This window comes from Rousettus aegyptiacus, unplaced genomic scaffold, assembly GCF_014176215.1.
Source record: "Rousettus aegyptiacus isolate mRouAeg1 unplaced genomic scaffold, mRouAeg1.p scaffold_m13_p_13, whole genome shotgun sequence".
In the NCBI taxonomy this organism is placed as follows: Eukaryota; Metazoa; Chordata; class Mammalia; order Chiroptera; family Pteropodidae; genus Rousettus; species Rousettus aegyptiacus.
Genome location: NW_023416288.1, coordinates 46,770,178 through 46,790,537, shown reverse-complemented (window position 1 = coordinate 46,790,537; position 20,360 = coordinate 46,770,178). Strand labels below are relative to the sequence as shown.

The following is a 20,360-nucleotide window of genomic DNA, read 5'->3' as shown; positions in this document are numbered from 1 at the left end:
ATCATTTGGCTTTAAATCTTATCTTTCAACAACAACAACAACAATCCACTAAATATCTTTTATAAGTCTAATTCTAAAACAAGTTTTCATACTTCTTATATTATCTCTACATACTAGAAATAATCATTGTGTGATTACTCTAATTTTGATTACAGAGTTAACAACACCCACAAAATCTTTTTTATCTTATTTTTTTCAAAGAACAAAGGCATACTTTGGATTCTGATATGATGATATTACCAAAGTTGTTCTATTTAGAAAAAAATTAAACTAAATATACAAAGACAGAACATTAACTGTATGCCAGGAACTCCACATACAATACCTTGTTTAATCCCCTCAACAGCCCTTGGAACAAGTGGTGGCTCCATCTAGCAAGTACCAGGCCTAATCTGTCCAGTTACACAGGAGATAAGTGGACCAGACCGAGAGGGCTCCACAGTCCACCCTGGCATGGTTTGCTGAAGTCTAAAGGATGGAACGAACATGTACAGAACTAAAATTTTCTAAATTAAATTATATTTCCCAATTTTTGAATATTAAAAAATATATGGAATAACATTTAAAACTGAAATTAAATAATAAAAGACCCGTCTTCAAACAGCACTGCCCCGAAGACACTGCTGGCAGCTCTGTGCAGGGGGGCTTCACCATCTGGCCAAGTGCCTGCAACACCACAGAGGCACGAGGCCTGTCACAGCGGGCGTGGGGTGCCCTTTTAAGGCCCCACCAGCATCAGCAGCACTGAAACATGTGGTGTAAATTAATGCTGTCACTGGATCCCTTCACCAAAATAACGTAGAATAAGGTCACTGATGTCCGGAAAATATGAATATGCATATCTATTTACCTGAAGCATTAATGATTTAATATATCTTTAAGTAAAATTCAAAAGATACATAGAAAAAATATCTTTAAATAAAATTCAAAAGATAAATGGATCACATTATGATTTTGGATACCAAAGTCATTAAACCACTAATTGTAAACTGGTCAATCAAGTTCGTTCAGTCATATTCTTCCTCATTCCAAGAAGGGTTTCATCTTTGCTCATTTCTGCATAGTCCTTTAGGCACTTATTTCAGAAAAACAACAAAAAATTTTTTTAATAAATGCCAAATTCTTCCTTGGAGTGATGATTGGTTCCAGTGGAAGAATTCTTTCACTATCTTGGGGAAAAGGAAAGAATTCGCGTCGTCTGGTCGCACAGTGCCCCGAGCCTGGGACACGTTCTTGACCAGCAGTCAGCAGGGCCGGAGGCCCCAGGGGCCTCGTCTGCCCAGCCCCGGCACATGAGTGTCACCCGCTCACCACTCCAAAAGCACCAACCTTCCTGTACCACGAAATGAGTTCTGTGTCAGTCTACGAATTAAAAAGACCTAAGCAGAAGCTTTGTTTCCCTGTCTAAAATCAACATGTACCCAAAACCAGGAGTAGATGAGGCAGGGCTAGGGCAACAGAGCCACGGGCTCTGAGGAAACAGGAGACGCCTGGGCTTTGCTCTACCACAAGAAAAACTGGGAAATTTCAGCAAACACCAAACACTGTGCCGGAAAATAAGACCCAACCTGACCCACAAACATAGGAAAAGATGCTCGGCATCGCTAGCCATCAGGGTCACGCGTGGTTTCAAACACCCAGCGCCCATGAACCACCGCCGTGAACTCGCGGTGCACAGATGTGTGATTCCAGATCTCGCCCGCCCATCACTGGCTGCTGTCTGGGTAACTCCTCTGTGAACTCTCCTAGGCACTCATTTATAAAAGCAAAGAAAGAATCTCCCATCCTCTTCCATAGGCTTCCAACCTACTGCTCCTATTGTAACTTTCTTACCCAGTAGCCCAAACAAGTAACACAGAGTCCACTTTCCCTTTCCACCTCATTGTCTCTCTCCCTTTCTGCCAACATGACTTCACGAGACTCGGGCGCTCCTTCCCCGCCTCGAGCTTAGCCTTTGTCTCCTGGTCCATCGGGATGTCACTGCCGAACTGATTCAGCTGGGAATCCCCTTTCCAAAACGGGCAGGCCGCTCCTGAGTTTTGATGTTGCCCTAGCATCTATCTGATCAAGCCCAAGTCCCTCCCCGCGCAAGGTAAAGCCCACTTCCTGCGCCCCCTCCTCGCTGCAGGGCAAACACTGCTCCCTCAGCCACACTTCTCCCCCTGCTCGGCTGCTCTCCTCCTGGGTTCCCATTCCACCTCTGCGAGTCCCCGCCTAGTTCTCAGGCACTAGGGCTGCAGCAGGAAAAGGGAAGTGTGGAATCCAAGATGCTATGAATTAAGACACACCATCACTTTCTGTGCCACTAAGAAGAGTATGCCGACTAAACCACGACACACGGCTGTGAGACGAATATTAGTCCAGAGACGGTAAGCGTGGGGGAAAGTGTCTCTCAGAACGGACGACTCACAGCCAAGCCACAGTCCCCGCTGTGCAGCCGTCCTGGCTCCCAGGGGTCCCACGACACAGGGTTCCAAATGCTGCCGCCTGAATGAGAGCACCCCGCCCAAGGTAGCCACACCCTACCCCCCAGAACCTGTGAGCACTGCCTCATGTGGCAAGAAAGGGATTTTGCGGACGTGATAAATGAAGGCTCTTCAGCTGGGGAGCTGATCCTGGATTATCTGGTGGGCCCCAATGCGCTAACGAGTGCCCTTAAAAGAGGGAGCAGAGGGAGGCTTGACAGGGAGACAAAGTGATGTGATGGTGGAAGCAGCCGCGGCAGGCCGAGGAAGGGGCGACGCGCCCGAAAACGTCGCTCGGAAGCCGGGAAAGGCCCGCCGGGGGAGCACGCCCCTGCCGGCCCCCGGACCTTGGCCCAGAGGAACCGAATCCAGACTTCTGGCCTCCAGAATTGGAAAGGATAAATCTGTATTGTTCTGAGCCACCTAGCTTGTGGTATTTGGTTACAGCGGCCCTAGTGCAGGCAGCGAGCAAAGGCAGTTGTCATCTTTCCTCTTACTCCATTCACTATGAAATTTCAATCTTCAGATAATTCCTTCTAAAGCTACCCTCTGTACACACATGCAGCAACGTTTACTCCTCTATTTCCCCCAATGTAAAAACAAAACCTGACTCAAGTTCCTAAGTAAAAATCAACACTTCCTATTAGCTACTAAATAGAGTTCAGACTATGTATATGAAAAATAACTAGAAATTGTATTGCCATTTTTGTTTTGGATTATATTTGCATTTTTGGTTTAAAAAATTCAGTACTCAGACAATAACTTGGAAAGTATTAGCGGATCTTATGCATTAGCTTGCTAGGCATTGAAATATTTACAGCAGAAATGAAATAAATTAAGGATTTCAGTAGGCAGTTCACTGCAAATACATGTAATAATGGTAACATGGGCATTATATTTACAAATTGGGCATAGAAAGTCCTAACAAAACAAGCAATCAGTAGTTCACTGTTACAATTCACTAGGTTTGATTGGCAAACTGTCTGCAGATGCACCCTGCTGGACGCTACAGTGGATGGAAAGCCCTTGTTTTCAAACTCCTAACCCCATGGGTGATGACAGGACAAAGCAGATTCAACTAGATGCGTTAACAAACATGTGAGCAGCATTTTAGAAGAAAACAGAAGGTAAGAGTATCACTCAGATCAGTAATTTTAACAATTTGATGTTAGTATCTCTGAATGTGAGCAGCCTAACTGAAAACCAGTGTGTAATATGCACTCCAGCACAATATTTACGGCATGGAGCAAACTGGACAATGTTCTATTCCCACATCACTAGGTTTGTCTTCTACAGATCTACCTTCCTCTGGGAACCCTAAAACATATCAACCCCTCAGATGCAAACAGAAGGCGACAACTGCACATCTAACACAGGCTGACCTCAGCTGTCACAACTGGCCCAGAAATAGAGTACACATTTTCAAATCCCTCTTCAGTCACTAACCACCACTCATTCACAGGAGGAAGCAAAGGAGTGTTAGAATTAGGAAACTTCACAACACGATGCCGATGCCGTCAGAGGTAAGTGGCTCTCACTGCGTTGGGCGGCTACAGCAAGCAGAGCAAGGAAAGGTGAGCCGCGTCCCTGAGACTGCGTTGTCTTAAGGATGAAGCAGCCGCAAGGATCAGGGTAATGATGTGGGCTCTGGAAACATTTTTCTAGGGGTGTACAGAGGAAAAAGAGGGAGAAATTACAAGGAATACTTTCCAGCGTGAATAATAACAAAGCATTGTGGTAGATAAAGTCTTAGCAACACAAAATAAACAAACCACAGTGAAAGGGACACAAAGAGCAGTTTTAGGCCTCATCTGCCCCCCGCAGCTGTTGTGGGGGAGGAGGCAGCAAGGTGGCTAGGAGAAGTGACTCAGGCAGCAGGAAGCTTGTGGCAACCCCTGAGAAGCTCAGACCCCGAACCCAGGCGCACCCCTTGCCGCACTGGCGGCCCTGGCCCAGCGCCAGCGCCCACACATCCCTGGCCTTCCACATTCCAGCCTCGTAAGCACATCGCAGGTGAGGCTCGCTTCGGTGCCCACCTAGTGATGAGAAAACTAAGGTTCTAAAAGGCGACACCGACTTACCAAGCACACGGAGCCAGGAAGGGGGTCTCAGACAGGCTCCCGCATCCAGCAGACATGGCGGCTGCCTCTCTCGGCGGGTGCCTCAGCAGCAATGCCGTCACGTGTGAGCCTGGAGCCACGAGGGAAGCCCACTCACGTGCCAGTGACACCGCCCAGTGACCAAGAGCTGCCAGACGACCACGGTGAAATACCCAATCATATTGCTGAAGAATCATGACAATATCCACAACATAATGCTTAACGAGGCGGACATAACCCACGCGCATAGCATCCGTATACGTGAAAGATTCGGAAAATCACCAAAATGTTAATGCTGGTTATCACTAGCTAGTAGGACTGCAGGTGACTTTTTTCCTCTTCATTCTCCTACAAATCTAGAAATGTTCTACAATGAGCATGCATTCTTCTCATACCAGAAAAATTATGTTCTTTAAACTGGTCTAGTTATAACTTAAGAAATAAAGAAAAACCCAACTGCATGTTCATTAAAAATAAGAAGATAAAGGGAACTTCACTAAGCGACTGAACAAACGAAAGAACTCAAGGCTCGACCTCAAGGGCAATTTTACACGAAGAGCACTGCCGTGTTGCTGGTGTGTGTACATCTGCCCTCTGTGTGGCTAGCATTGGCTCTCGAGTGCAGTCTCCAGGCACAACGACAGAGCTTCTAACAAGGAAATGACTGCTGCTGGCACACGGGGTGCACTTACGATGTGCGGTTATTCTGCATCGATACTGTCATCCTGGATACAGTCATCCAGGCGGCCAGCCGGCTAAGACCACTGAAAGGCAGCAGACGCCGCTGCGGGTCTCAGAGGCGCCCGCTAGGAGCAAGCACAGCCCGGCCTTCACGAAGCAGGCAAGGACAGCAAAGCACAAAACTGGACTTTTAGGCATAGCTAAGTCAACAAACCCTAAAAAAGTTTTAATCCTCCTCAATAAAATCTTTGTTTTAAAATAATATTTAAAGAGTTGAGCTATTACTTTAGTAAATGTACAAAATGCTCTAAGTGGCACAATGTTTTTTAAAAAATGAGCATTCTACTACGCCAACTGAAAGGCCTAAGAAAGGGCCATCTTTCCTTTTTCCACATGTAGTTATGAGTTTAGAAAACTTATATATTTTAAACCACATATTCCTGAACAAATGATTTTCCTGGATTAAAAAAATTAATATGTATTACTTTTATTTAAAAAAAAAAAAACTACCAATATACTATGACTAAAACGGGTAGTTACACATAGGTTTGTTACCAGCTATTAAATTCTTGAGTTTAACGCCTTGTCTTACTCATGTTTTGTGTCTCTAGAACCTAGCATGATGCCTAGAACATAACGAACGTCTAATAAATGTTGGCTGAATGAACAGATGAATCAATAAAGGCTCGATTTTGATCCCTACATGTAGATCGGGCTAGTTCCTTAATATGTGATTGACTCTAGGAAGAATTCACCAAAATAAATGATTTCCTTTAAAAAAATTACAGGATTGTTGTAACGGTTAAGAAAAATAAAAGAAAAATCAGTGACAGGGAGAAAGACCATAAGAAAACTTGTAAATAAAACATGTTCAGTGGAAAAATATTTCAAGGCAAAAGACAACTACTAACACTGTTTATGTAAGGACTATGCCCACCCAATTCCAAAGAACACCAGGTGACTCAGTCTTTAAAGCATAATAAAACCATTAAAAGAGAACAGTCCACTGGCCTGAAGGTGGATGGGTAATCCCAGCTACCTCCACGGTGAAGAGCACAATCCAGCAATAATCCTGGCTGCAAGTTTTTCTGGCAGCGGAGACGAGGTCAGAGCTCAAAATTGCACAGGCGTTTCCATTTTCTGATTTCGCAAGCTTAGTTCTGAATACATCACTGTCTCCTCCTGCTCCAGGGTCTGAACACTTACACTTCCGCCCAGGGGGGCTCCCTGCGAGCGGGAGGTTGCCCTGCACGCATGGCCCAGTCCCAGCATGTCTACTCTTTGCCGCTGGGTCCAGGTGGGATATGCTCCCCGGCTGGGCTCGGATGCTTTCACTGGAATATGCCCCCGAGTTCCCAACCGTGCACCTCACCCTGCTGTTCTCCCCAAGGTGAGCGCCACGCCCTTCTACCTTAGATGTCTCCAAGGGTCTCTCTCTGTGCCCCTCATCACTGACCACCTCCCACCCTCTCTTCTGACCCACCATGGCACTGGCTTGGGGCCACACCCTGCCTCTATCTACTTGGAAGAGATCACAGGTAAGGGTAGAATGACCTCTCACACTTCCTCATACAGTGGGTCCCCAGATCTCTAAATGTAGGAAGAAAGTTCATCTGAGGCAGCACTGTCATGGAAACTAAAAAAGATAATAATTTAACAAAACACAATAAAATGTGAAAGACCACAAACAGTACATTCTAAATCATGCTATGATAGAATTATCTAATATAAAGCAAACCAATCTATGGACTAAATTTTTCAAAGGAGCATGCTAAGTATGTACTGCTACTTGGAATTGAAGGACTTAGAATAATTCACCAAAAAAACTCACTCTTAGGCTATTTATATCTATAAAGCAAGATTTCTATTGTTATTCAATTTGAATTTGTTTAGCTAATATATCAACATTTACAGTAACATTAGGTTTAAGGTCATTCGTAAGCCCACCTTTAATTAAATATTTTTTTCCAATGTCTCCAAATTTAAGTTGGAGTTTTAGCTGGAATTCCATAAGGAAGTAAGTACGTATGACTTTGTACTATATCTGCTCATCTTTTCACTCCTTTATTTCTAAAGGAAATCAATATCTATAATATTTTTAAGTGGTACTGAGATATAATTCACACAGCATACAATTCACTCATTTAAAGTGTACAATTTGTCTATGGCCATGCCACCCTGGACAAACCCAATCCCGTCTGATCTCAGAAGCTAAGGAGAGTTGGGCCGGGTTAGTACTTGAATGGGAGACCACCTAGGAAGACCAGGTACGTAGGCATAAAAAAATAAATAAAAAATAAAGTGTACAATTCAGTAGTTTTTAGTATATTCACAATGTCTGTGATATTATTCAAAGTCAAATGCTGTGACCAATGCAGACATCACAAAAAGTGACAGAAAAGAGGTTTGCCAGGACTAACCGGAACACAGAGTTACCAGTTTTCATAGTTGGCTTGTCACAGGATTCAGATCTACATTTAGTGTAATTTAATATAAACATTCACATATATTTTCAATTCATGTATTTACTGAAATTATTTACAGTTCAGTTCTAGCTCTATATTCCCTTTCTTGAAATGTAAAGTGAAGCTAACATTCATCGGAAACAGAATTATGTATTACTAACACCAGAATATATAAGCTGAAGGATGCACATATCCTAAATTTTAATCCATTGTTTAGTTTAAACTAAAAAACTGGTATTTACCCCCTTATGTCTAGCAACCCCAGGGCATTCCGATCTAGCCCAAGGAAGTGTTTAGCCGACATGACATAGCAATGCACTGCCGCCCAGTCCTTTCCCTGTGGACGAGGGCAGCAGTGTGGGAATAAACAAGAAACACAAAGAGCATTCCTGTCCCTTGACAGCCATGAAGAGGGAGGGCTCTAACATTTTATCAAATCACATAATCGCTCTAGGATCTAAGTGCTAAAGTAGCAACCACAGTTTAAAATAGCTGAACTGTGGTTCCTCATTTAGCTGTGCTATTTTGTTACGGAGTCTTAACAAATTACATTCAAGTGTAGGTCAATGGTTAACATTGAGAATGAGACCAAAGTGGATTCTTTTCTTTTGCTTAATTGGTTCTTAGCCTATACATATTAAATTTTGGTTTGAGTTAAATTCTCCTAAACTTCCCAGAACCATGAGAAGAAGAAAGCTCTCCCCAAAGCAAAGCTTGTACACAGTAGTAAAGAACAACATTAAATCTCAGTCTTCAAAGTGTTAGAGTAATAAAAGACCAATTGTCAAAACAGTTGGGTAATACTGTATAAGACAGGTTTGGGTCTCTTTTTTGCAGCATTTATCAGCAGTAGAAAAACCAGGATGGGACAAATTTCACCCTACCAAGTTCTAATTTCCCAAATAAATGAAAATAGCAGTGGAATTTTGTTCTTATTCATCTCTAGAAAAAAACTCTTCAAGAATATTCACCACAATCTAATTTTACAGGGCCCAATTAACACAGGGTAGACACTGGTACCACAAAAAGAGCCAGTCCTCAATCCATCAGTCCAAACCTGCCAGGCCTTTTTCATTTGTGGGGGCGCGGGAAGGTGAGAAAAGAATAATAGCGTGGTTTACGTTAAAGTTGTAGGACCAAAATCTTAAAGAATTATTACGTATTAAGTGAGAGCTATTTTTCGTATCCTCGTACCTTTAATTCAAAACAATACATAGATTTCTCAAAATATTAACATTCTTCATTTCATTTTTCATATCCAGTGTAAGTTTTTACTTGATTAAATAAAAAAGAAAAACTGGAAGTGAACATATCCAAAAGTGGGGCTGGAAATGAGAACCCCATTAGTTCAAATTTTCCTATGCTTCCAGCCCTTCTATGAATCATAGTTAACGACGCGCTATGAAAATATGTACAAATATATCTCATTCGAAGCAAAATACCAGCCCAAAATTCTGAACCCCAAGTACCTATTGGATATGACCACTGTCAAGTTTCATGTGGATTGTCCCAGAAGTTTTCTAAGCAATCCAGACATGTTAATATATGTGCAATATGATTATAAATATAAATTTGGAAAAAACTGAAAAATTTGAGAAACTATAAATTCCTTACTCTATGAGATAGACATCACGGTTTATTAGTTTAAGTCTCACAGAGGAAAAACCCACGAATCTCTGACTAATCACCCTTTCATTGTTTTTTTTTTTCCCCAAAGAATTTGGCCTGTCCTTCAATACAGTAGCAACTATGTTAATGTACTACTTGAAAATAATGTGCATTTCACAAAGATTTGTACAAGCAAATTGATATTCGCCAATGGCTGGATTAAGCAATACCTATGGAAGCCAGCATCATCAGTCCCTGTGAATTTCAGCCCTAAGCATGCCCAGTTTCGGTGGTGTGCCTAATCAGTCTTCAGCTGCCCTCTGGCATCATTTAACTCAGAGTAACGCAGGTACGATGTGCACCTGAAAGTCCTTCTGCGTCTCCACAGTGCAGCTGCTCCCCAGCTTTGCCCACCTCAGTGACTGAGTGCCCATTTTCCACACTTCTCTACACCTTCCTGCCTCACGATACCACTGTACCCCGTACCCACCATGCTTGACAGAGTTTTAAATTCCAAAGGCCCCTGACCCTGACATCCTAGTGCAGCTGCCATCTGTCATCACGAGGTGGCACCCATTCAGTTCTTCCTGGCCTTGGGCACTGCTCCTTCCCAACCTGTTTGTTTGCCCCCTGCGTCCTACACTCCATGCCTTACTTCCAGAGTCTCATGACTGGAAACAGGGATCATTCACTAAGTTCTCTCTCCTCCAAGAGAAAATGACCCTTCTGAAACTCACCAGCTGGCCATTTTCACACGAAGTTTACACCAAGCCTAACGTAAGCATCGTTAATCTTAAAGCTATTTCCTGCCGCCTGAAACTGACATCGACTCACGGTTATTAAGAAAGAATAAGGGAGCGAGGAGAAAAAGATGAGGACGCCAACTCCATTAGTTGCCATACTGCATAAATAAATCAGGCAGAGAATTACTTGAGGTAAAAATAAAATAATCAATACTAAGACTGTTGGAACGCTTCCCGCTCGCTTCCCGCTCCCTCCCATCCGCACTGGACTCCAGTTCACCTACAGAAAGGCGCCCAGTCTTATAATGTTACTTCCAAAAGGAATTAAACAAACTTCCAAATATCCTATTATCGGCAACTCTCTGGGGGGACCCTCATTGCTCTTCAGCTGTACCAGAAACAATCGAGAAATCAGTCTTCTCAGGAAAGGAGAAAAAACCGAACTTCTCGCAAGCCCCCGGCTGCCACTCCCTTTAGCGCCCGGGCCGTTGCTAGGCCCGGTGCGAGGGGACTGAGCAGAGGCCGCCGCGGTCGCCCGAGCGCCGCCCCCGAGGCAGGGCTCGTGTCCCCCAGCCGAGGCAACCGGCGAGGCGGTCGTGCGACGTGCTCAGAGCAGGGGGCGCACGGCGCGCCTCACCCACAGCTCTGCTCAGGCCCGGGGGCGGGGGGCGGGGCGGCCGCGAGAAGCCAGCGCGCACGGGGACAGCGGGGCGACAGCGACCGGACGGGAGGGCGCGCGACAGGGGCGAGGGCGGCTGAGACAGACGAGCGGGGCGCGCTGACGGCCGGCGGGGCTCGAGGGACGCTGGTGGCGGCCGGGACGCCCCGACGTGGGCGGGTGAGGGTGACAGCGGCGCGACACCGACCCGGGCCGGCGCGGCGGGGCGCGCCCTCCACCCGGCCGGTCGGTGCGGTCTGGGGCGGGCGGCGTCCGCGCCCCGCACGCGTCCCAGCGCGCACCCCGGGCCCGGGCCGGGGTCGCGGCCGCGCGGGGTCCGCGCGCTTGCCACTCACCCAGGCCGGCAGGTCGCAGGCGCGCACCCCGAGGCGCACGGCGCGCTCCTCGTCCTCCAGCAGGGCCAGCGCGCGGCACAGGCGGGTGGCCTTGAGGCCGCGGCTCCGCCGGCACCACACGAGCAGCGCGAGGGCCAGCAGCACCCAGCTGAAGCTCAGGCCCAGGTAGCCGAGCGCGTACACCGGCAGCAGCAGCACGAAGCTGCGCGCCAGCTGCGCCAGCAGCCCCGCCACGTCCACGCTCAGCGCCGCTCCGGCCGGCTCGGCCCGGGCAGCGCCGGCCTCGGGGCCCGGGGCCCGGGCGTCGCTCATCGCCAGCCGCCCCGCCGCGCAGCGCGAGCGTCCCGTCTAGGGCGAGCCGCCTCGGCCCGCGCGCCAGCGCCCCTCTGAGGGGACCGCGCCGCAGCAACAGCCCGCCCGCGCTTCCGCCCGCTGGCGGCGGGCGGCGTGCGACGTCAGCGCGCACGACGCGTGGGAGGGCCGGGGCGGGGCTCCGCTCGGCGTGGGCGGGGCCTACAGACGACGCCGGGGTGGGCGGGGCCTCGTGGCGTCACCGCGAGGGGCGGGGCGGGCACCACCGTAGCGGCGGGGCGAGGCCGTGGGCGCGCGGCACGTACCCACGCCGGGCAGGCGGGGCTGCTCTGCTGCTGTCACCGCCGGCCCACGGGACAGCCCCGGAGGAGGGAGCGGGCGGGGCGGGGCCCCGCCCCCTCCATGAGGCAACTGCGCGTGGCGCGGTTTCCGTCCGCGGGTCGGCGGGACTTGGGTCTGCTAAGGAAGGGCCGGGGGCGGACGACCCGGTCTGTCCTGGCTGCAGAGCGCCGCCGGGCGTCGGCGCGGCGCCGTTCCACGCCTGTGGGCCTCGGGGCGACGGGCGGATCCGGCCGCAGGCGTTAGGATGGGGCGGGCTCCAGGGTCGCGCCCCCCAGGTGGGTCAGGCTCCGCCGGTTCCACCCTACGGGGCGCGGTTACTGGAGGGCTTGTGAGGAATGAAATGTTCACGCTCCAGCGTGTTAGACTTGCCGAATCTGTCAAATGACTTCCTAAACAGGAAGGTACTGTTTAATAAACTTTTAAGATGTTAAACACACGGTCCTGAGTGGTTCTGATAGTGTAGCGCCATAAAGCAAAGAAGTTACCGTTCTAGTCGTGCGGCATAAAGGTGGTTTCTATTTTGGAAATCTCAGCTACTTCAGAGATGTGAGAAAAAATAGGATAGGTTTCCTTTACGTGTACATAAAATGAAGGAATTTCGTGCTGGAGGTGACACTGGAAAGGTGTGAATCTTAACATCCTGGCCTACTCGGTGTTGAAAATACTTGATTAGACCTTGCTTGTGATTTCTGTGTAGCACAACTTTTGATCATTTTATCTTCCAGTAAACTCAGTAATTCCTAGTTGTGTTTTTGAATATGTTTAGTGAGTTCCAAGGAAATTTTAATTACATGTTTAATAGAGCTAGTTTTCCCTCTCTTACTCTTCAAATCTTGTTACTGGCAGCCCTAACTTACTAGCTTTCGGAAAGGCAGGGACTGTAGGAGAGAAATGTAGTACACGTGCATGATAGGTGTTCATGTCACACCGGTTCTTCCCTGCTGTACTGCAGGGATTCTGGAATAACGATTTGATAACTACGCAATAGCTTCAGGGACAAACCCTGGCATCTTCAGGACAAAACAGTGATAATCCCACAGACCACTTTGCTGTGCAGATAGGACAGCAAAAGCCTGTAAGATGAAGAGGACTGCCAACTAAAGACTAACCCAATTGGCCCTGTTACATGAGAGGAGCTAGACTTGCTAACATAGACCTTGGGGTGGGAAAAGCATTCGCATGCTCTGGTAACCTTGCTAAGTCTCATTAGTAATTACACTCAGCTTTAAGAACCATATCTATTATGTTTATCTGCATATCCTCGGTATAGCACAGTGCCTGGCACAGCAGGCACTAAATGAATGAACATACCTCTGTCCTCCCCTCATCTGTGAATCTATACAATTATGTATGCATATATGTGTGTGTGTTGCAATGGAGACACATAAATACATATATAAAAATCTTGCTCTAGGATCTAGAACACTCAACTTCAGTCAAGGTTCACTAAGCCTCAAACAAAGGAAGTGGCTTTTCCTCTTTCGTTGTTCACTAAAATCGTTAAGTTGTAAACATGTGAAAAGGTTGGTCTCAAACCTCTTCCTGTCAATAGCTTAATGCTCTAATGCCACCCTTCACTCATGGCTGAGTTAAAATCGCACAAACAATTGCCTTAACACAGGAAGGCGCATGATCCTTCCTGTTTTGCAGTCTTTCCAATAAAGACTTTTGTGAACACAAGCCACATAAGAAACCCTGCATGGCTGTGGCAAAGAATTTGACCCTGAAGAGAAGAGCCTATGCTGTACACTGACCAGCCTTCTGACCTCAGCTGCCAGTGTGACCCCACTGACCTTCCACCACTTCCCTATACTGGACCATAGCAGTAAGACAGAACGTGTCCCCTGCTGAGTCTAATAACAGGCCCCGCTCCCTTCTTAGGTTTCGCTAGTACTCTACTCTTCCTATCTCTCAGTCTCCTATGATCCCTTCATGTAACCTCTTTCCTCACTTTCTGTGAAGACAGCTCTTGAATGAAAAGCTCTGCTCTCTCAGGAAAGATGAGCACCACTGTGTCCTAGTACAAAACTGTGAATGTTCAGCCTCTGCTCTCATCCTTTCCAGTTCCAGAGAAACGCGCTGCCTTCTGTGTAAGTTCAACTTTTTCTGCTTTTAGACCCCCTCCTGCCTAGGTCTGGGCCCTGTCAGCTACCCTGTCTACCTCGTCTGCATCTCCCTTTCTTGGCTCCTTCCCCCACAACTCTACATGGGCTTCACTGTAGAAGGCACAGCCACTCTGCCTCTCACTCATATTATTGAATAGTTGTTTGCCTATTTCTTCTTCCTCAGTTAAGACCTACTGGAGGTCTGGACTGTATTACTTCGGGTTGTTTTTGTTGTTGTTGTTGTTGTTTGTTTTTTTGTCTCTAGCACTCTATTAAATGAACTCAGTGAGTCATCTATTGAATACAGATAATAGAATATTACAAGATAAAAGGTAATTGACAAATGAGTTTCTTCAAAAATAATTGTTTTAAGAAATCTGAGAAATTGCTTTAGCTTCCTCTATAGCCATTTATTCAGCAAACACGGTGGGGACAGCGAGAAAGAAGAAATAGCATTTGCAAAGCTTATGTATATGGTGCATTTGGGGAACTCTAGGTAATTCTGTTTAGTGACGAAAGAGTGCAATCGGGTGAGAGCTGAGGTGGAAACAAGCAGGGAGTGGCATGAGATTCACGTGTTAGATAACTGGCTGCACTAGAGGATGAACTGGGAGGGATTGCAATGGTAAAAAATATATAGTCGAGACATAATTATTTTGACAGGAGTTGGTGATTGCACTCAGAAGGTGAGGGAGAAGGGTTTAAGGGCCATGACCAGATCATTCATGGAGTGTATATGTGGATGACTTTGTTTAATATGATAGTTGGTGATGCTATCCGTACATTCAACAAAGAGTCTGAAGGTTTTCTAGTATCAGCTGTTTTCTCAGTTGACAGAATGACACAATGGTTAAGAGAATGGACTTGGCATCAGATCATCCACCACCTTAGCTGTATGACCTTAAGCAGGTGAATTAACCATGCTGGCCTTCGGTTTCCTCATCTGAAAAACAGTAACATGCCTGTCTCATGTGGAATGCTATGAGAATTAAATGAATTACCAAACGGAATTTTAATTTGGTGCCTCGTAAGGAGCATTCCCTAAACATATCATCGCTATAATGAAATCACCTTTCCTACTTTCCTTTTCTTTATATTCTTCCTAAAAGGTGATGAGGGGCAATGGAAAAGATAGGAGTAATATGTTCAAAACCACAGTGTAATTAAATATAAAAGGCTTACTGGGTCTGTTAATGACTACTATAAGCAAAGCAGATGGATCCATAAAACTATAAACTGGTGCATAATAGTATGTGACTCAAAAATACAATGTCTATGAAATAAATTTTCTATCTATAGAAAAATCATGATCTCAAAAACACAGACTGTTAGTAACATGCTTACTGATGTATTGTTCAACACTTCATTTAAGAGTTTACTCTTTTTGTCTGAAAACATTGTGTAATCTTTTCTAAGTAACATTTGCATACTAAACAAATGCAGAAGTCATTGGAAACAGAACTAAATGTTAAATAGGACATGCCTCACTGGAACAGGACCTGCACCACCCCAGGCCTGCATGTTTAATTAAGACTGGCTTTTGTTGTAAGTTTCCAGTAAAGTAATTCTGATAAAACACACCTCACGTGCATAATATTTGCCTTAATGATTCAGCCCTCATTACTTACATTGTATAAAAACAGTCATCCTTTTAACAACTACCTTTTCAAATACTTTATGATTCCTACCATTCTTACAGGTGTGTTTTATCAAACGACAACATTCAGGAAAATAACCTGTAAAGTGCAAAACCTAATACAGATAAAAAGCTCTTTTTATTACCGACGGAAATTTGCGACGTTTGACGCTGTTTCAGGGCTTGAACATAGCTTTTCCACGAGCTTGGTCGGAGGCCTCTGACGGTCCAGGTGGCACGAGGCTAAGTGGACCCGATTAAGCAGTAGCTGACGCGGCAGCCTTGTCTTAATTTCCTCCGGTCCTGCCTGCCCCACGGCCGGGGAAGCGCAGTTTCGTTCCTGCACCGAGAGCTGCACCGCCAGGCGGGACATCCCAGCCTCTCCCAGCTTCCTTAAGCACCCTCTCCTTTTAGGCCCAGAGGAAATCCCAGGCCAGCGATCGCTCGGGCCTCCCACGGTCGTGCCTGACGGTTGCTAGGAACCGCGGTGGCGCAAGCGCCCTTAGGAAGGCCGCGGAGCATGCCGGACCGGCTGTCGCTTGGCGATGTGCGGCGTGCGCCCGCTGGTGGCTAGGAGTCACGAACGCGGAGGCGCGCTGGCGACGCCCGCGGGGCATGCCGAGTCGGCGATGGCCAGCTGTCGCTGTGTCCTCCGCTGCTCGCGCCTGCCTGTTGCTAGGAGTCTGGGATGCGTTGGCGTGCTAGGGGGGCAACTACCGGGCTTGCCGGACCAGCGATCTCTCGGCCCTCCGCTGCTCGCGCCTGCCAGTTGCTAGGAGCCCCGGACGCGTAGGCGCGCTGGGGTTGGCCGCGGATGTGTCGGACGAGCGATCGCTCGGTCCCCGGCTACTCGCGCCTGCAGGTTGCTAGGAGCCCCGGACGCGTAGGCGCGCTGGGGTTGGCCGCGGAGCGTGTCGGACGAGCGATCGCTCGGTCCCCGGCTGCTCGCGCCTGCAGGTTGCTAGGAGCCCCGGACGCGTAGGCGCGCTGGGGTTGGCGGCGGGTCCTGCAGAGCCCGCGGTCGCTGGGTTCCCGGCTGCTCTCGCCTGCCGCTTGTTAGGAATCGGCGTCGCTTGCCTGGCGGAGGGTACCTTACTGTGGACCGTAACTTTCCGGGGTTGTACCTGGGGCGCATAGCGCAGCGCGGCCTCCTGGGCCTGCGAGCGGCGATGGAGCCCGGGAAGGTGAGTGCACACGAGCTGCACGTCGTTCTGGGCGCGGGGCGGGTTTATGGAACTTGGTTAACTGGTCCAGTCCCACCAGGGTCCGGTCGCCGAGCGGCCCTGGCCCCGAGCCTGACTTCCGATTTGTGACGCGCCAAGGTCAGAGGTCGAAGCTCGAGGCGTCCCGTTACAGCGGGACGCCGAGCCCCGAGAGTCTGGGACGGGCAGGGATCCGTGTGTGTGTGGTTTAAAAGCCCATGCAAGAATTTACACGCCTCTTTCTGTCCTCCGCTTATCTTTAAGGCCACCAACTTCCTAAACTTGTCATCTTATATACCATTCCCTTACCTTTTCATAAGTTACTGTGTAACAAGTTTTCTGTCATTTGTTGACAGGTTGATTATTAACACTGAAAACCAATAATCACAGCAACATCATTACATGAGCAGTTATGCACTGCGGAACTAAGCAATGTGATTGGACCAATAGTGTCTGTTGCGGGTCTTTTTTCAGTCATTTTTTTGACATTTGATCATCCCTTTCAAAGTAGAAACTTAAGTCTACTTTCACTTCTAGGACATTTCCTTCTATTCTATATTTCCTCCTTTTTATTTTCTCTATTCTCTTTCTGGAACTCTTGTTTTCTTTTTAAAAAATATTTTCTGGGAGATTTCTCCAGCTTTATCATTAGCTTCATCTACTTAAATATTTTACTTTGTTAATTTTAATGTTAAGAATTCTTGTTCTGTTGCTCCTATTTATAGCATATGTTTTAACTTGTGCTTATAATGTTCTAAAAATCTTTTGAGAATATAGTTTGTGTGTGTGTGTGTGTGTGTGTGTTTTCCAAAATAAAGATTTCTCTTTATTGGATCATTTTCTTTTAGGATCATTTTCTCTATATGTTCATCTTGGTTCTTTTCTTTCTTATATTGGTTTTTCTCAAATTCCCGATTGATCTTTCGTATTTATCAATGAAGCACCAGATTAATTAAAGTAAGTGTTTTCAGTAGCAAGAGACTGGGCACTGATAGGCCACAGGGGAAAGTGAGGAGTGTGTATTATCTTTGCTTAGCCTGAACCTTGAAGCAACATGGACATTTACATTATTAAGTACCAAAGGAACACATTCTGTAATCATTTATAGGTAATTTCAGACTAGTGAATACTTTTTTTTAATTTGTATTTTTATTACCTTTTATTCTGGTAGTCAGTTATTTCTTGCACAATAAGGACTAAGTGCCATTGACTAAAATGGCCTAATTAAATTAGAGGTTACAAAATTGGTTATTTTAAATTTTGAAAACTCTAACTCTATACTTTTCTTTTTAGAGAAGAACCAAAGATGATACTTGGAAAACTGATGACCTCAGAAAACACCTCTGGGTAATGTATTTTAAAGATTTGAGTGGGATTCTGAATGGACCCTGGATGATTTTTTTGGACAGTTTTACCTGGTTCTCAGCACTGCACAACTTTGCTTCCATGGGGCCCATTTCAGAGGAGCTTTTGACTCAGAGGTAAAGCCGTGAGGTTAGTAGCTCTGGAAGTGTCTGGGGACAGGGTTTCTTGGTCCAGCCTGCACCTTAGCAGCCCAACTGGGTTTCTACCATGGTTCAACGCATGGGTTGTGTGTATGTGTGTGTGAGAGAGAGAGAACGCATGTCTGCGAGTCAGCATGTGTGAGTAAGTGTGTGTTTGTGTGTGTCTGCATGTATGTGTCCATATGCGTACGTGTGGTCTGTGTGCATGTGTCTGGGAGGAGGCCTGGGGGTTGAGGTGGAAACCTCCTGAGAATTTTATAAGTAGGGTCCTTGTTCTTGGAATGGGACCCAGGTGGTTAGTGTCTCAGAGACTTTAGGGCACAGCCTCATAACTCTTTCTTTTGCTTTCTAATCCATGACATATTTTAGATTTCATTTGATAACATCTGCGAACACGTAATAAACGGGTACCCACTGACAGTCACAGAAATGCTAAGTGTGACTCCACCTGCTGCGGGTTTGGAGATTTGGTCCAGGCACTTCTTGCTGGGGTGAAAGCTGGTGAATCCATTAGTGAGTGTGGCTGTCTCATCCAGAAACTGTTTCTTTCCCTTGCTGTAGGCTGCACAGTCAGGAAGTCCCAAGGAAAACAAGAAGCACAAAGGAAAGAAGCCGCATAAGGGGTCGGAAATGGGCCTCCCAGAGCCCATGGAGCCGAAGCACAGGGACCTGGACCCAGACACCAAGTGCAGAGAGACGGTGGCTGAGAGGGACAGTTACAGCTGCAGGGAGGGTCCTCATGGAGAGAGAGACAGAGAGAAGCCGCGGGAGAGGAGGAGGGACCGGGACGGAGAGAAGCGTCGGGACAGGTCCAGAGAACAGGATGTGGACAAGTCTCAGAGTCGAGGCAAAGACAGGGACAAGGACCGAGAGCACCAGGCTCGCAGGGAGCAGCCCCGGCAGGTGGCCGCACACCACAACCTGCTGGGCCCGGACGCACGCCAGTCACTGGCTGACAGGTTGGAGCACAGCGTGCGGACAGGTGCGTGTCCCGCCAAGCTGTCCACCTGGCCGCCTCTCCCAGTTGCTCAGCGTTGAGGGGCGCTCACCTCTGAAGCGCTGCTCCCCACTTGAACTCTGGCGGTTTTCATAACCGCGCTGGCTGTGCACTTGGTCGGGTGCCGCATTGGCCGTGCATGTGCTTTTCGCGGTTGGTTCCGTTTTGATATTTGGAAACTCATCTCAGTGAATGAAAGGGTAATGATTTTCTAGAGTTTAACTGTTGAAATGTTTCAGACTTAGTGTCTGAATAAATTTCAGTCCATATTGTAGATAAAAATTATGCTCGCGTTACAAAGGAATTCCTCAGAAGCATCGGTTTTATTTTGAGCAATATTTAAATTTTACTTGTCTGAATCCCCTAGGAATTCTAAGGTAAAAGTGTATACCCCTGCCCCCCGCCACGGAGGTATCTTTACAACTTTTATATAATACAAATAGTACGTGTTTCATATAAAAACCCAGATTAGCCAACAGAAACAGCAAAGAAATACATAGAATGTGTGCGAGCTCAGAGACACCAGGATGGCCACGGGGCCCAGCTGTGCAGTGGTGCCACCCCCACCAGGGCCCTCAGCCACCTGCAGACATAAGGGTGTGCCTGCTAGGAATGGGGACCTTGGGGTCAGGCCCGCAGGTAGCCAGGTCACCGAGTCCCCACCTCACTCTGCATGGCCTCTTTCGGGACTGTTATCTTGTTTCTGATGAAATCTTTTCTTCTCCAGCAGTCTCTTTGGTTGCCCTGTCTTGTCCCCAGTCCCTGTGCAGATGGGGCTACATGGCCAGGCTAATGTTCCTCTCCCTTCCTTGCCCCTCTTTACACCCCTCCCTGTCTCCACTGTTTTCCCCTTCTGTAAAGTGTGGTCTTGCTCTGCGGATACTCCTGTTCCCCTTGGTGATGGCATCCAGGGCTTTTAAACACTGTTTTCCCTGCATTCCAAGTGTGGGTCTCCAGTTATGCCGCACCCCTGAATCACAGGCTGTATGTGCTGTACTCGACGTCCGATGGGCATGGCAAACCCCACATGCCCCACACTGAACTGACAGCCCGCAGAGCCCCCCACACCTGAGCCATCTCAGCCGTTGGCACCTGCACCCTTGTGTCCTCAGGCAGACACTTGGGACTCACCCCGAGCCCAGCCTCAGTCCTCTGGTCTGTGGAGACCTGGCCCCCTCACTGTCCG

The 20,360-nt window shown here is 47.4% G+C and overlaps 2 protein-coding genes, 1 long non-coding RNA gene and 1 pseudogene across 11 annotated transcripts in view; 2 read left to right on the top strand and 2 right to left on the bottom strand.

The window, feature by feature from the left end:
* ESYT2 (extended synaptotagmin 2) overlaps positions 1 to 11,467 on the bottom strand; it is a 61,458-nt gene extending 49,991 nt beyond the window's left edge. Inside the window, exon 1 of one of the 2 annotated variants that reach the window (XM_016160953.2) lies at positions 11,076 to 11,467. In XM_016160953.2, coding sequence (XP_016016439.2) covers positions 11,076 to 11,387 — 312 coding nt within the window. In that variant the 5' untranslated portion in view covers positions 11,388 to 11,467. The remainder of the gene's footprint in view (positions 1 to 11,075) is intronic. The other variant, XM_036230587.1, reaches the window with a different exon arrangement.
* Positions 7,406 to 7,523, top strand: LOC118611177 (annotated as a pseudogene).
* A 1,717-nt stretch (positions 11,468 to 13,184) lies between the features above and the next one.
* The window catches only part of DYNC2I1 (dynein 2 intermediate chain 1), a 43,251-nt gene continuing 36,075 nt past the window's right edge, over positions 13,185 to 20,360 (top strand). For 4 of the 8 annotated variants that reach the window (XR_004953987.1, XM_016160940.2, XM_036230586.1 and 1 more), the window contains exons 1-3: positions 16,522 to 16,654; positions 17,966 to 18,019; positions 18,739 to 19,159. Coding sequence is in view for 7 of the 8 variants with exons in the window: in XM_016160940.2 (XP_016016426.2) it covers positions 16,640 to 16,654; positions 17,966 to 18,019; positions 18,739 to 19,159 (490 nt within the window). In the remaining variant the exon portion in view is untranslated. Of the gene's footprint in view, positions 13,555 to 16,521; positions 16,655 to 17,418; positions 17,630 to 17,965; positions 19,160 to 20,360 lie in introns of those variants that run through there. The other 4 variants (XM_016160948.2, XM_016160946.2, XM_036230585.1 and 1 more) reach the window with 4 other exon arrangements.
* LOC118610732 lies at positions 14,230 to 15,755 on the bottom strand. The gene is made up of 2 exons (XR_004953988.1): positions 15,617 to 15,755; positions 14,230 to 14,777 (listed from the first exon to the last, which is right to left on the bottom strand). It is a non-coding gene; the product is annotated as an uncharacterized LOC118610732 (long non-coding RNA).